At 36.4% G+C, this 15085-nt stretch overlaps 1 protein-coding gene across 1 annotated transcript in view; it reads right to left on the bottom strand.

The window, feature by feature from the left end:
• The window catches only part of LOC136828304 (uncharacterized), a 112482-nt gene that overhangs the window by 78727 nt on the left and 18670 nt on the right, over positions 1–15085 (bottom strand). Inside the window, exon 3 of the mRNA XM_067086178.1 lies at positions 121–235. Within this exon, the coding sequence (XP_066942279.1) occupies positions 121–235 (115 nt within the window). The remainder of the gene's footprint in view (positions 1–120; positions 236–15085) is intronic.

Here is a 15085-nt window from a genome sequence, read left to right on the forward strand (position 1 = left end):
AAAGAAGAGAACGACCAACCACTCACTCACAAAGTGGACATGGCCGCGCCCAAAACAAGGTGACTGGCGCCGAGCCTTTGAGGCGACGACGTTGTTGGAGAGGGCAGTCTTTTCACTTACCTTGAGCGATAGCGGTGTTAGAGAGACCCCTCCCCAGCCAGGTAACCACGGCTCCTGCTAAGACGGCCTCCACGCCCACGCACCCACCCGAGACAACCGCCCACCAGCCTCCTGTCTGTTGGGAGAGAGATCGAGACTTTTAAGCCACATCTAAAATAATCAATGGCATTTTCTTAATCTTTTTTTGCTCAAGCTGAAAAACCAAGTCACCAAATATCCTAATTAGCCTTCTGTAGGCTGGAAGGAATAAAGAACAGGAAGGGCGAAAAAAAGTCTTGTTTCACTGCGAAGAAAGCCACAAAGGCGCCTCTGAAGGGAGGGAGGTCATCGCTATTTGGTCGTTTGGCGGTCGATGTGGTCTTGTGCCATAAATGATTTAGGATGCCATTGGAAGAAAGTGTTTTCTGTTTCTTTTAACTGATTTTTCACAAAGTTCAATACTTGACTATAATCCGTTTCGATTTCACTGCAATCATGAAGCTTCTCTTCTACGTTTTATCACTTAAGATTCTTCGTTTCATTTCTTTTCCGTTTCACACCTATTTTCAGTCAGTTTGAAATTCAGATTTACAACTAATGCAAGTCATAAAAATAAGCTCAACAGTAATCGTCTCTGTCATGCAGCGACCAAAGCTACGGGCAAAGGAATGCCCCGACGTACGCGAAGGAGAACCCGAACTCAGCGGCGATTTTGAAAGCGTGGTCTCGAGCCTCAAGGGAGAACAGTGTACAGTATGTATGACCTTGTCTCTTTGTCTCCAGTACATTTTCCTCGCTTGGCAATGAGACTTGATCCTCGCCAAAAATGCTACAAAGGAATAAGCAATACTTATTCCTTCTTGAGAACTGTAAAACTCTATAATAAAAAAAAATAAAGGAAATGGGTTATCAAGTTGTTCTGAAAACATCTCCCTCATTTTACGTGCTTTTTGTGGTGATTTACATTCTCACCATTGGACTTTTTCAGCTGAATTTTCATTTACGTATTGTATCACTTGGAATTCACACCGTAACTTTTTCCTTGCGCTTGTTCAACGTCACCTTTAATGAAGACCACCACAAATTCATATTCGTTGCACCGCAGATTTATTCCAAAAGTTGTTTCTGACTGCTCTGTAGATAGGATATATTTTCAACTTGGAATTTCTTCTGACTTGCACATGAGTGCGCTGTGAGGACGAGGGTCGCAGGATGAGTTAAACAGCACGAATGTTTGAATGTTCAGAGAGGAAATTCCCAAGGAAAAAGCCATTCGAGAAGAGGAACAAAAGACAGCATCCCAAGAGAACTTTTAATTTTCATGCTTAATTACACAATGAGAGAGCAGGAACACGCGTGTGGTACTTTTTAAAATGAATCTGACGGTCCCTCGAATCCGAAGGCGTTTCAAGAAACTTTGGCAAGATGACCAGTTGCAATATTTTTTATATTGGACTTTCTCGTCTTCTTTCCAGTCTTCCATCATGCCATGACCTGAAAAGGGTACTATTACCCGTCTCTCCAGGATTAGCATAAAATCCTCAGGCCGACGAAGAAAGGGAGAAATGGTAATGTACAGTAATTAGTGGCATTAAGCAAAGTACCCGAGAAAGTATGTTATATACGTGCTAGATTACACTTAACTTTTCGAAAGCTTTCCATGAGTCAAAAAACGATAGTGACCTGGGAGGGCTTCTGACATGTAATTTAGAAATACAAGTAGTTTTTATTGAGTAAATGTGCCTTTATATTCTGTCCATTTTGAAGTGGCAAAAATTTGGTTTAGTAAACATGTATTTAATTGATTTGTCTTTTGTGACGTTAAATTCGGTAATTCTTCGATTTTCATTAGCGCAAAATAAAAAAAAAAAAATCAGTAAAACTAGATCCTCTAAATTGCTACGATTTCAGTAACCTCTGATTTGGCAAAATTGTCGTCTATGTAAAATTAAATTCAGTAAAGCCTTTGTGCTGCATAAACCTTGTGCTGCATAAACCTAATCTAAAAATTTCAAGTTTTATGAAAGTGGTTTTCGAAAGAAAATTTGAATTCATTTGACTCAGATTCAGGAAAACATTCTATTTGAATGATCGTAGATGTGTTACGGGAACTTAAATTTAGTAAAATCTTTGACCTAGAGCAATTCGGATGAATAAAAAACAAATTATATTTACGTAGATTATGAAAAACATTTCATTTAATTAAGCTCAATTTAAATAAGTCAAGATAAAGATAAAATTTTTGTTTTTTTCAACTTTGAGTTTGTAAACCTTCGGCACACTAATTTTTTTTAGATTAATGAAAACCTTGAACTTTAGTAAATAAGATCCAATAAAACCTTTCTCATAAATAAAGTTTGATTTATGAAAACCTTTCAATTCTGTCACACAGTCTTTGAATTCTATTATCTCTGACTAAATAAAATCGCGGAATTCGGTCAAAGTTAATTCAATAAAACCTCTGACTTTAGTCAATTTCCATCAGGTGAACTTAGATTTACCTTTAACCTCAGTCAGCTGAGCTTCTGGGAAACATTTCACATGAAATTTCTGAGCAGATTAGACTTACTCATACTAAGCATTCTTTTGATTTGTAACATTGTCCAGAGTGCTTTGACATCTTCTGTAGGAATTCATTTTGCCCCTAACCCTTTTCTCACTTAAACAGTCCTTCTTCTTACAAGTGCTGAGTATGAGCACCAATATACATCCGTTTGTGTAAATGCACAAACACAAACAAATACAAACATATATATATTATATATATATATATATATATATATAGAGAGAGAGAGAGAGAGAGAGAGAGAGAGAGAGAGAGAGAGAGAGAGAGAGAGAAATGACATATATATATATATATATATATATATATATATATATATATATATATATATATATATATAAATGGATGTAAGATATATGGATGTATGTAAGAGTTATTAATAAGGTCATAACTCTGAAACGCATTGAGTAGTTTCCAACCAAACTTGGTATAGTACATATGACTTAGTGTTGTAGAAAATCAGAACTGTAGGGTTGACATCACTCTCAACACCATATATATATATATATATATAGTATATATATATATATATATATATATATATATATATATATATATATATATATATATATATATATGTTAATATCCTGCCTTAAGTTCGAGGGTTTATTGTTTATTGAAGTGTCTGTTTTAAGAAACAGAATTTAGCATCTCAAATCTTCCTAGAGTAGTAATGTTCCTGTAGCTGTGGCCTTACCTGGGTCAGCAGATCCCTTCTCTTTTCGTCATAAGATTCTCACTAAACCTATCTTTACACAAAGGCCTACTGGAATGAGACACTGATATAGAAAACTAGACTTTATTGACAAATTTAACGGAAGTAACTCTGCAAAAACTACGGTCATGAAATGGAGTGACTCACACCCCCTATCAAAGGAACACATTACTAGAGGAAATACTGTTTCCCAAACAATCATAGATATTATTTTATGCCAAGCAATTCTAGTGAATAACCCCTTTGTCATCAAGCAGTGCATATCGTAACGACCACAATACAAGTCATATGGTCTGTAAGAGTAATAACACCACTTCCAAATGGTTCGTCTTTCCAGACAATGTTCGAATTTCCTGTAGGAAGAGCATTACATTATATTAGAATCCTGGAATGGTGTATAAAAAATAAGCACTTAAAACGGAAAAACGCATAATAAAGAACAGAAGGGTTTCATTGCAACGTAAAATGGGTATTTCATATAATATCTGAAAAAGGTACAAGTGTTAATGGGTTATCTTACTCACATTCTATGGCCATCAAGAAACCGTTCCTCACAGTGACTGTCTTATTCACAACGCAGCTCAAAAGAGCGATCACTAGCCACAAATCGAAGTGAATATCCATTCTATGGTTCCTCTGTAATGTACACATTAGAGAGCACACGTATGAACACATTCTCTGATAACCCCTCTCCCTTGAAACGTGAAGTCACCATCTGGTCTTTAATGTTCGAAGAACCTGGTCTTCTGCACTCCACAGATATCACAAGGCTTCCATCAATCCGTCGCGTTTCTCCCATCATATATCATGGGGAGTCTCACATACGCACGCACATACCCCACCGAGCAGGGCATTTCCGGTGCACTAGTTCAATGTCCTATCATGCTGTTTCCATGTGTTCGGATCTTGATCAAATAGTTCTCTTGTATCCGACTGCCAAATTCCAATTGTCAGGCAAATAAAACTGCCGGGAACCACTAACAGGTCATCACATATCTCACTCGTTCAAAGACACATAATAGTATATATATATATATATATATATATATATATATATATATATATATATATATATATATATATATATATATGTTTGGTGTTTAAGTCATAAACTTTTAAATAATTCATACATTTTATTATTCTTTTTGTATATAAAGGTTTTGTTGCTTTGTTGTCCTTGGCAAATGTTATTTTGTCAGTAGATTTATATATTGTTTGTCGTTCTTAATCTATATTCCTGGAAAATTGTTTCTGCTTGGTTCGTGTTTTAAATTCACTTCCACCTGAAGCATTCCCAATCTCGGACCGTAAGTATTACTTATTATACACTTATGTAATTTAAATATTATACAAGTTATGTAATTTAAATGTTTAATGGTTGGAAATTCATTTGTAATATATCTACTTAATTTGTATAAATGCGTTATTTGTAAATTTTATGCTGATTGCAGATTTTATGTACCCTGACGAATCTGCCAGCTAAGCTTGTCAGAATGAACTGTACCTGCCATTTGTAATCTTAATGGACGTCACTAAACATCATAAATGTGAGCTACAATTTTTTACCTTCAAATATACACAAAGGAAAGTTTGTTTAAAGTGAATTTTTTATTATTGAATTATGTAAACTGTTCATCTAATCAGCCTTATGGTTTATATTTTATTAAACCATTTTATTTAGAATATGTTATTAAGGTTTTTTAAATAAAATATAAAAATGTTTGTTATATCTTTGTTTCCACCATAAATACTGTATTTGGAAGTGATTTCTCAAACATTTTAGTAATTTGAGGTAGTCGAGGTGCCTTAAGTTAAACATCACTATTGCCATCAATTGTTTACATCTTATAACCCTTTAAAACCTCGACAAGTGGCGCAGTGAGTAGGATTAATTTTTATACAAGGTGATGTACTGTCATGATGTCCTTTATTTGCAGTTAATCATGTGCGTGATACCTGCGGCCGAGATGGAGTGTCTTCAGGTATAAGTACTTGTGATGACAAATTGGTTGTATTTCCTCTGTCGACATGGTGTTCATGTACAGATTGTATTGTGCTTTGTTGATGAATTTTGAGGTAAGGTATTTAGTATTTTGTACATTCTTGTTGTTGTGAAGTGGTTCGAGAATTTTTGCAGTTAGATTTGTTGTGGGTAAATTAAAGTGATTATTTAAAATAATGTTTTAGTAAATTTATAATCATGGTTTAGAAGTCTTGTTTGTAATGAAGGTGAATGGAATTAGGTCAGTGACCGATCTATAGAATCCTCTGGTTTCTCAGTGATACTGTGTTTTTGAAATTCATTGATTGATAGTTAGAGTTTCCGGGATTTTGATGTTTGTTATAATTACTGATGAGGCCTAAATTTTGTTTTTAATTTATCTGGCGGAATTTGAATGTTTCATATGCTTTAGTTGCACAGAAAACTTCGTATGCTTTTAGCATTGCTGTCTTGTGGTAGTGTTATTCAGCCTTGTATCCCAATTTTTTTAAAGCAATATGCTATATTACAAGATTAGCCTCTATGTTAACATTAACTTGTGTGTTTGTTAATATTTTGCCTAAGTTGGCTTGTGTGTATTAGCATGTGCTATTGAACACATATGAAAGTTATTTCTAGTTTAAATTTATCTATTACTGATACAAGTGAAAATTTAAAAATTTTTGCATATTTTTGCAGCTAATTGAATTCCTTGTTGTAGCATGATATCTTTTGCATAGTAATTTCAGTATTTTTTCATTAATGGATATGTTAAAATTATTTGAGAAGGCAATCGAGTTAGATTGACTAAGGAGAGTACAGTTTTCAAATAAACAAATTGCTAAAGAAGAAGAAGATAAACTTAGGAGAAGAAAGAATAGCAGAGAGAAATGAAAGAATACAGAGAGAAATGAAAGAACACAAGAATTGGCTGACAAAGAGGAAGCTAGAAAACATGAACTTGAAATGGCTAAATTGAAATTTGAAGCTGGTGCTAGTAATGTGAGTGAGAATAGGGTTTGTTTCTGTCTTTGCCTAAAATCTCTCCATTTGATGATAAAATGATGATATTGAGACTTATTTACAACGCTTTGAGAAACTAGCTAAATTTCATAAGTGGGAACAGAGGAATACGCCTCTTTACTGGAACTTTACTTAGAGGCAAATCTTTGAAAACTTATTGCAGTCTTGCTTCAGATATAGCTGACGATTATGATAAGCTAAAGAAAGTTTCTACTGAAATCATTTCATGTTAATCCGAATGAGTATAGGGAAGAAGTTCAGAGAAGTATAATCAATATAGTGAAAGCTATTTACAACTTGTTTGTCGGTTGAGACAATATTTTGATAAATGGTTAGAACTTTCAGAGATTGAGAACACATATGAGTCTTTGTTTTGTGGATTTCTGGGCTGATTTGTGATCAGATCTTGACTAACTGTTCTCCTGATTTGCGAATGTTTTTGCAAGAAAAGAAATTGAAAGGTTCTCAACAATTGGCTGAAATTGCTGATAATTTCATGACTGCCCATGGGGTAAACAAGTGCATGAAAACTAAGTTTAAAGTTAGAGAAAAACAAAAATATCCTCTTAAAAGTACACTTTCAGATACAAAACTTGGTGATCCTGTTGTTAACCCTTATGAAAAGCTGAAATGTCATCTTTGTAATAAGATGGGTCATATACGACCTAACTGTCCTGAAAATCCCACCAATTTCAGCAAAGAAAAAAACCCTGTACCCAAAGTGTCAGTAGCGTTTGCTCGTGAAGAGAAACCCAAAGATTGTGTAGTTGATGACAAGGGTAAAGTATTTGGTATCCGTGCTAACATTGTTTTTGATACAGGATGTAATACTGTAGTTTTACGTGAAGAATTGGTACCTAAGTATTACAAACTAGGAGTCCTATTAAAAGTATATAATTTTCCTTGGTGTCCCTGTATTTGCCTACTTTGAAATGTGTAATGTCCAAGTTCTTTTACTGGTCGCTGTAGAGCGGTAGTTGCACCTATTAAAATGTGCTGATGTATTGATTGGTATTATACCTGGTTTCAGTTCAACGTAACTTCTGATTAAGTTTGATCAGTGATTTATCTTCTAGTAATCATATAGATGATGGTAATCAGATTGCAAATTCAGTTGATTTAAGTAATTTATCTGTTGCTGAAAATCAATGTATAGTTAACGCAACAACTCGTGCACAGAAAGCGAAACAAAGTATGCCGGTCATGCCTTTGTTTGTTCAGTAATTACCAGATTTGAACGTAGATCTTCTGACTTTCTAGTTGCCAGTTAACTTAAACATTGGAAGAGCAAGTTAGAGATGCTTTACGTAAGAATGAAGAAATAGTTTGCAAAGGTCGTACAGTCAAGTATGTATCTGTTGATAATCTTCTTTATCGTAAATGTGTTAAAAGTACTAATATTCAAGATGTTGGGGCTTTGCAACTTGTTGTTCCATTGAAGTACCGTGATATGGTAATGAAAGTAGGTCACGAGTCATTATTATCCGGACATTTTTCATCTAGAAAAACTATTGATAAGATATTACATAAATTCTATTGGCCACGAGTTGAGCTGAAAATTAAGCCAGGATTTACTAAATCTTGTCATACCTGTCAGAAATTCGGTAGGAAGTCTACTAAAGTTCCTCTGTGTAGCCCTCCTATAATTAGTGAACCTTTTTCTAGAATTGCCATCGATATTGTAGGACCTATTACACCTGCATCGGATAGAGGTCATAAATACATTCTTACTGTTATTGACTTAGCTACACGTTATCCAGAAGCAGTTCCATTGCAAAATATTGATTCTGTAACAATTGCTGAAAGTCTTATGGAGATATTTTGTCGCGTTGGCGTTCCTAAAGAAATTCTAAGTGATAGGGGAACTCAATTTCGTTCCGACCTTATGTCCGAAGTTCATAAACTTCTATCTGTGAAAGCCCTTTATACTAGCCCGTACCATGCAGCCTGCAACGGTGTTGTTGAGAGATTGAATGGTGTCCTCAAAGGTATTCTTAAGAAAGTGTGTTGTGATTATCCATCAAACTGGGACCGTTATCTTCCAGTGGTTCTTTTTGCTTATCGGGAATAATCTAATGATTTAAAGTTTAGCCCGTTTGAATTACTCTATGGTCGAAATGTGCGTGACCATTAGCAATTTCTCCATGAACTATTTAGTAATTCCAATCTTGATGATGAGTTGAAGACTACTTATCAGTATATTATTGACTTGAGGTCCAAATTACAGGAAATGGCGAAACTTGCTGTGCATAATGCAGAAATAAGCTCTCGTAAGTATAAGGAATATTTTGATAAGAAGTGTAAAATACGTAAGTTTGAAAAGGGAGAAGAAGTGTTGGTTATGCTTCCCACTAGTAGTAATAAGTTTTTAATGCAGTGGAAAGGCCCTTATTCTGTTGATTCCTGTCATTCCAATGGTGTAGATTATCTTGTTAAAATTGGGAATAAAGTAAAACTCTATCATGTGAATATGCTCAAGAAGTATTATCGACGTACAAAGTTAACGTTGTAGAGAAAGTGGTAAAAAGTAAAGAACAGTAATGATTTGTTTGGCTGTTCAAGTAAATTTTCTTGAAGAACTTGAAAGTGATAGCAATGCGTTGGTATTGAATTTTTGAGCTTGATGGGTAAATAACTGCCATATCAACCCTGAACTGTCACATTCTCAGAGAAAAGACATTGCCAAAGTCATTAGTTCTTATTCTGGATGTAATATCTGGATAAACCTGGAATTCTAGTGATGAAACATAGTATAAAACTTAGAATATCCTTTCAGATTTAAAATGTACCCAGTTCCTGTAGTTGATATTGTTAATGAATTTAACGATGAAGTAGATAAATGCTTGAGATGAATATTATAGAGCCATCATCATCTCCATATTGTTCTCAGTTGTACTTGTCAGAAACCTGACAAATCTTTACGAGTATGTATAGACTATAGGGAATTGAATAATTTAACCGTATTTGATGCAGAGCCAATGCCCCGTTTAACAGATTCCTTGCATGAATTTAGTAATAAACTTTATTTTACGAACTTGGATTTATGTAAGGGCTATTATCAGATACCAATGTCAGAAGATAGTAAACAATATACAGCATTTGCAACAAAATATGGACTTATGCAGTTTACAAAATGCTTTTGGTCTCAAAACGGCTCAAAGCATGTTTATCAGGTTAATGCGTAGAGTTCTTGCCGGATTATCAAATGTTTCCTGGGTTACTTTGATAATATAGTAATCTTAGTAATAATTTAGACGATCATATGTCGTTCATGTCCAGAAAGTTTTTGGACAGGTTGCGTGAACATAATCTTACAGTTGGTCCTTCTAAATGTAACTTTGGATATCGTAAGATAAATTACCTTGGATATTCTTTAGGCAATAATTCATTGAGTCCACAAAATGGTAAAATTGAAAGTATCTTATCCATGCCATTGCCTTCTACCAAGAAGCAATTAAGATCATTCATGGGAACCGTAGGTTTTTACCAACGTTTTATTCCTGATTACTCTATTATTGCAGCTCCAGTTACAAATTTGCTAAAGAAAGGTAGTAGTAATCAATTGCAATGGACTGATGAACAAATCAATAGTTTCAATCAACTTAAAAGTTGTCTTTCAAAACAACCCATTTTAATGCTTCCTAATTTGTCAGAAGTTTTCTATCTACGCACAGATGCTTCTTCAACTGGTGTTGGTGCTGTCCTGCTGCAGAAATCTGACGGTGTATTAAAACCAGTTGCGTATGATAGTAAGAAGTTTTCAGGCCCTGAAACACGATATTCTGTCATAGAGAAGGAATGCTATGCAATTAAGAGAGGAATTGAAAATGCAAAGAATACTTGTAATACAGAGAATTTTATTTTGCAGACTGACCATCTTCCCTAGCATACCTACACAAACGAAGAACAACAAATGATAGGTTTATGTTGGGCTAAGTTTCAACCCTATTCTTTCAGAGTCATATATCAAAGGCTCGAGAACATTGGTTCCGACATGCTTAGTCGTTGTATATAATTTTATTTAGTTTATGCTTGGCATGGGGTATTGTCGGTGTTGTCACAAACTTTAAATAACTTACATTTTATTATTCTTTGTATATAAAGGTTTTGTTGCTTTTGTTGTCCTTTATAAATGTTAGTTTTGTCAGTAGATGGCGTTGTCGTTGTCGTTCTCTTGTTCCATATTCCTTGAAAATTGTTTTCGCTTGTGGTTCGTGTTTTAAATTCACTTCCACCTGAAGCATTCCCAATCTCGGACCGTAAGTATTACTTATTATACAATTTATGTAATTTAAATATTATACAAGTTATGTAATTTAAATGTTTAATGGTTGGAAATTCATTTGTAATATATTCACTTCTAATTTGTATAAATGCTATTTGTAAATTTTATGCTGATTGCAGATTTTATATTCTGACGAATCTGCCAGCTGCTTGTCAGAAATGAACTGTACCTGCCATTTGTAATCTTAATGGACGCTTCCTCCACTAAACATCATAATGTGGAGCCATAATTCTTTACCTTCAAATATACACAAAGGAAAGTTTGTTTAAAGTGAATTTTTTTTTATTATTGAATTATGTAAACTGTTCATCTAATCAGCCTTATGGTTTATATTTTATTAAACCATTTTTCATTTAGAATATGTTGTTAAGGTTTTTTTTAAATAAAATATAAAAATGTTTATATCTTTGTTTCCACCATAAATACTGTATTTGGAAGTGATTTCTCAAACATTTTAGTAATTTGAGGAAGTCGAGGTGCTCTTAAGTTAAATATCACATTGCCATCAATTGTTTACATCTTATAACCCTTTAAAACCTCGACAATATATTAGGCCTGCCTTTGAACAGTGAGATAAGTGATGACCTGTTAGTGGTTCCCACGGCAGGTTCGTTTGATCCGAACACATGGAAACAGCATGATAGGACATTGAACTAATGCACCAGAAATGCCCCGCTCCGTTGTTGAAAGTCGGAACAGCCAAAGATCGATGGCCGGCTTGAGTTTTAGGATCCCATGGTGTAGTTGTTTTAATTGTAATATGCAGTGATACATTAAGAGATTTTGCCGTGTTAAGTATTGTGGCAGATGTAAGAGTTATGGTCATCCTTGGCGGTCTTGCCCGTCTCGGAGACAGTATAATGATAGGCCTGCATCTCAGAATTTTGGTAGCGCAGATAGGGGAGTTCCTCACGCGAATTTTTCGAGGGGATCTTTTGACTGGCAGACATTGTCAAAAGACCGATCAGTTGTAAAGGAAAACTGGATAGGTGTCTCTTGGGATATAGGACTTCTGGGAGAACCCTCAGGGTCGAAGGCCAGCGTAATTGTCTGGTACATGGTATAACAAGGGTCTTTATAGATACAGGTTTCCATTAATTGATTAATTATGATCGGTCCAGATCGACGGTTTCCGATCGCCCTTCGAGACTCAAGTATGAAGTGGTATGCGATGTTCAAGCAAATAGGTTACAGATTTTCGATACATGGGTGTAGATTTATCTCTCTGGGGTAGATCTTTGACAGAACCATTTTTGATTATACGGGGAGTGCTTTGGGGAATATGTTATTACTAGGTCATCCCGCGTGTCTGAGACGAAAGATATCGGTTCATACGGGGGTCAGCGATATAACTGTGGGAGTGCCTGGGGTGTTTGTGCCGTATGAGGGAACGAATATGAGTGTAGTAGATGACGATGGATCGGGTGTACATGAGAATCTCGGGGTGGATGCTGAACATGTGTCGGGGGATGAGAAGTACTATAAGGGGGTGTTGACCGATGATGTCGTGGTTGGTCCGGGAATGGTTGCTATGGTGAAAGTGCGTGTGAAAGGAGTGCATAAGTCCAGACAGACGTGTGTGGATGAAGGTATGAGAAGTTGAGGGGTTTGTGTAAGGTTTGCAAATAGAGTATCAGGTCTAGAGGACACTTGGGTGGAATTGCTAAACTGCAATGATTCAGTTTGCAATTACCAGAAGGGTACTTATGCAATCGACTTTGTTAACTGGGTCGATGAAGATAATTCAGTGAATATTGTTGGGGATTTTTGTTCTTTTTCAGAGGCAGATTTACAAGCCAGACGGGCAAGTTTTTAGGGACTGTGTTACCCAATGTTGATTATAAAGAATATGCTGGGATGTAGAAAATGTTCTGGCTGAGTTTGCGGACGTAGTTGCACTCCAGAGGATAAGTTAGGATTAACAAATGTGTTAGAACACAAGGTTCACTTAGAGGAAAACACTAAGCCTATTTTTGTTCCTTCATATAGGTTTCCTTTTAAGATTAGGGAACAGGTAGAGCAAGAGGTTACTAAGTGGGAAGAAGAAGGCATTGTTAGGCCCAGTTCATCACCCTTTAATTTTCCGTTGCTAGCAGTGCCTAAGAAGGATGGTTCAGTCTGTGTGTGCGTAGACTGTAGGAAACAATGAGAAAACCATTCCTGATGAGAAAACCATTCCTGATCGCTACCCTGTGGCATGTTTGCCAGATTTATTTGTCGAGATAGGAGGGAGATGCTTCTACTCCTCAATTGATCTAATGCAAGTACTGCTTAGTGAGGAGAGTCCAAAGTACACGGCCTTTTCTCTGCCGAAGGGGCATTATGAGTTCACACGAATGCCGTTTGGTTTAACAGACAGTCCGATGACATTTACTAGGCTTGTTAGGGAAAAAGGTGTTCATCTACATGGATGACATCCTAGTTGCCACTGATTCAGCAGAAGAGCATTTAGAAGTTCTTATGGAAGTTTTTAGAAGACTTAGGTTAGCGGGTTTGAAGATAAAGTTAGCTAAGTGTAATTTACTCAAGAAGCAGATAGTATATTTAGGTCATGTCATTTCTAAAGAGGGTGTTAGAGGTGAATGATGATAAAGTTAGGGCAACTGTAGAGTTTGCCACTCCCAAGACTAAGAATCAGATTCGGTCTTTTTCGGGATGGCCGGATTTTTCCGTAGATTTGTGAAGGGTTTTTCTGTTCTGGCATCTCCTTTGACAGATGTTCTGAGGGATGATGTGCAGTTTGTATGGGGAGATGGACAGCAAGTAGCTTTTCAAAAGATTAAGAATGCCCTTGTAAATCCCCCAATGTTGAAGTTTCCTGATTTAGAACGTCCTTTTCTAATGGTAACAGATGCTAGTTATGATGGTATAGGGGCATGCCTTATGCAGAAGTTCGATGGAAGACTCCTTCCGGTTGCATTTTACAGCAGGAAGTTTAAGACACAAGGTAGTAATGAACGGTTATGGTCGGTAGTAGACAAAGAGGCCTTTGCCGTGGACTCGTCTCTCACCCATTTTAGGATGCTTTTGTTGGGTAATCAAGTAGAGATTCTGACGGATCATATGAATTGTTGGATCTTTTAATAAACCGGATCTTTCCCCAAAAAGAGCCCGGTGGTATTTGACTATCACAGATTTTGATGCTAAGCTGAAGTATATAGAAGGTAGACAGAATGTCGTAGCAGACGCCCTTAGTAGAAGTTTTTCTGACGAGGAAGGACTCATGTGTGTTACGTATTGGGAGAGAGCATAGATTGGGATATTAGTTTAGTAGAAGCTAAGCAAGATGAAGATGAAATTCTGGGAGACGCAAATGCATTTTTTAGAGGGGAATTAGTTAGGAAGGGTTACAAGCTGCCTTTTGCAGGGCTTGAATTAGAGGGTAATTTGTTAGTTAGGAAGATTAAATACGGACTGAGGAATAGTGAAGATAAAGGTGATACGACGCAAATAGTCGTTCCTACGAGCTTAGTACCTACGGTGTTAAATATTGCTCACAGTAGGTCCGGCAGTCCGCATTTGGGGATTGAGAAAACGTATTGAAATGTACGGGAACAGTTCTTTGGGAAGAATATGCTTAGTTCGGTGGAAGACTTTGTGAGAAGTTGTTCAGTTTGTAATGCATGTAAGTCATCAGGATCGTTTCTTGTAAATTGGGTTCATTCCCGATTCCTACCAGACCCGCAGCACGAGTCCACATGGACCTGCTGAGCAATTTCTGTGAATATAGTTATGGCCATAGGCACCTGTTGGTGGTTGATAACGAGTTAACTAGGTTCGTAGAGATTTTCCCGTTGAAGCATAAAACAGCGGAAGAGGTGGCAATCGCATTCTTTAATGAGTATATCTGCCGGTACGGGGCACCAGAGATTCTGATTACAGATAATGGGCGTGAATTTATCAATCGGACAATGCAATGTCTGGCGGATGTAATGGGTATTAAGCAAGTCAATATTATCCTGTATAGACCGGAAGCGAATGGCCTTTGTGAACGGGCAAATAGGAAAGTCATTGAAGCTCTTCGGATGACCGTGAGAGGTAATGATCCAAATTGGGATCGATATCTTCCACAAGTCCAACATAGTATTAACGTTATGGTAAGTGATACCATTGGAATGTCTCCCAATGGGGCGCTGTTTGGTTACCCAACTCGGGGCGCGTTCGATTTGTTGCCCATTCCGTCAGGTGACGATACAATTAGGTCACTGGTAGGTACCGCGAAAGAGAGATATGCGCGCTTTGCTAAAAATCTTGAAATGAAAACGCGAGACGTGGTAGATAGGAGCAACACATAGCCAGATAGAGTTAAAGTGGCTGTTGGAGATAGGGTTTATGTGAAGATAAATGTCAACAATCGGTTGAACTATAAGCTGGGTCCTAAATTTGAAGGTCCTTTCCACTTTGTAAAAGCAAAGAAGG

This window comes from Macrobrachium rosenbergii, chromosome 3 (assembly GCF_040412425.1).
Source record: "Macrobrachium rosenbergii isolate ZJJX-2024 chromosome 3, ASM4041242v1, whole genome shotgun sequence".
Lineage (NCBI taxonomy): Eukaryota > Metazoa > Arthropoda > Malacostraca > Decapoda > Palaemonidae > Macrobrachium > Macrobrachium rosenbergii.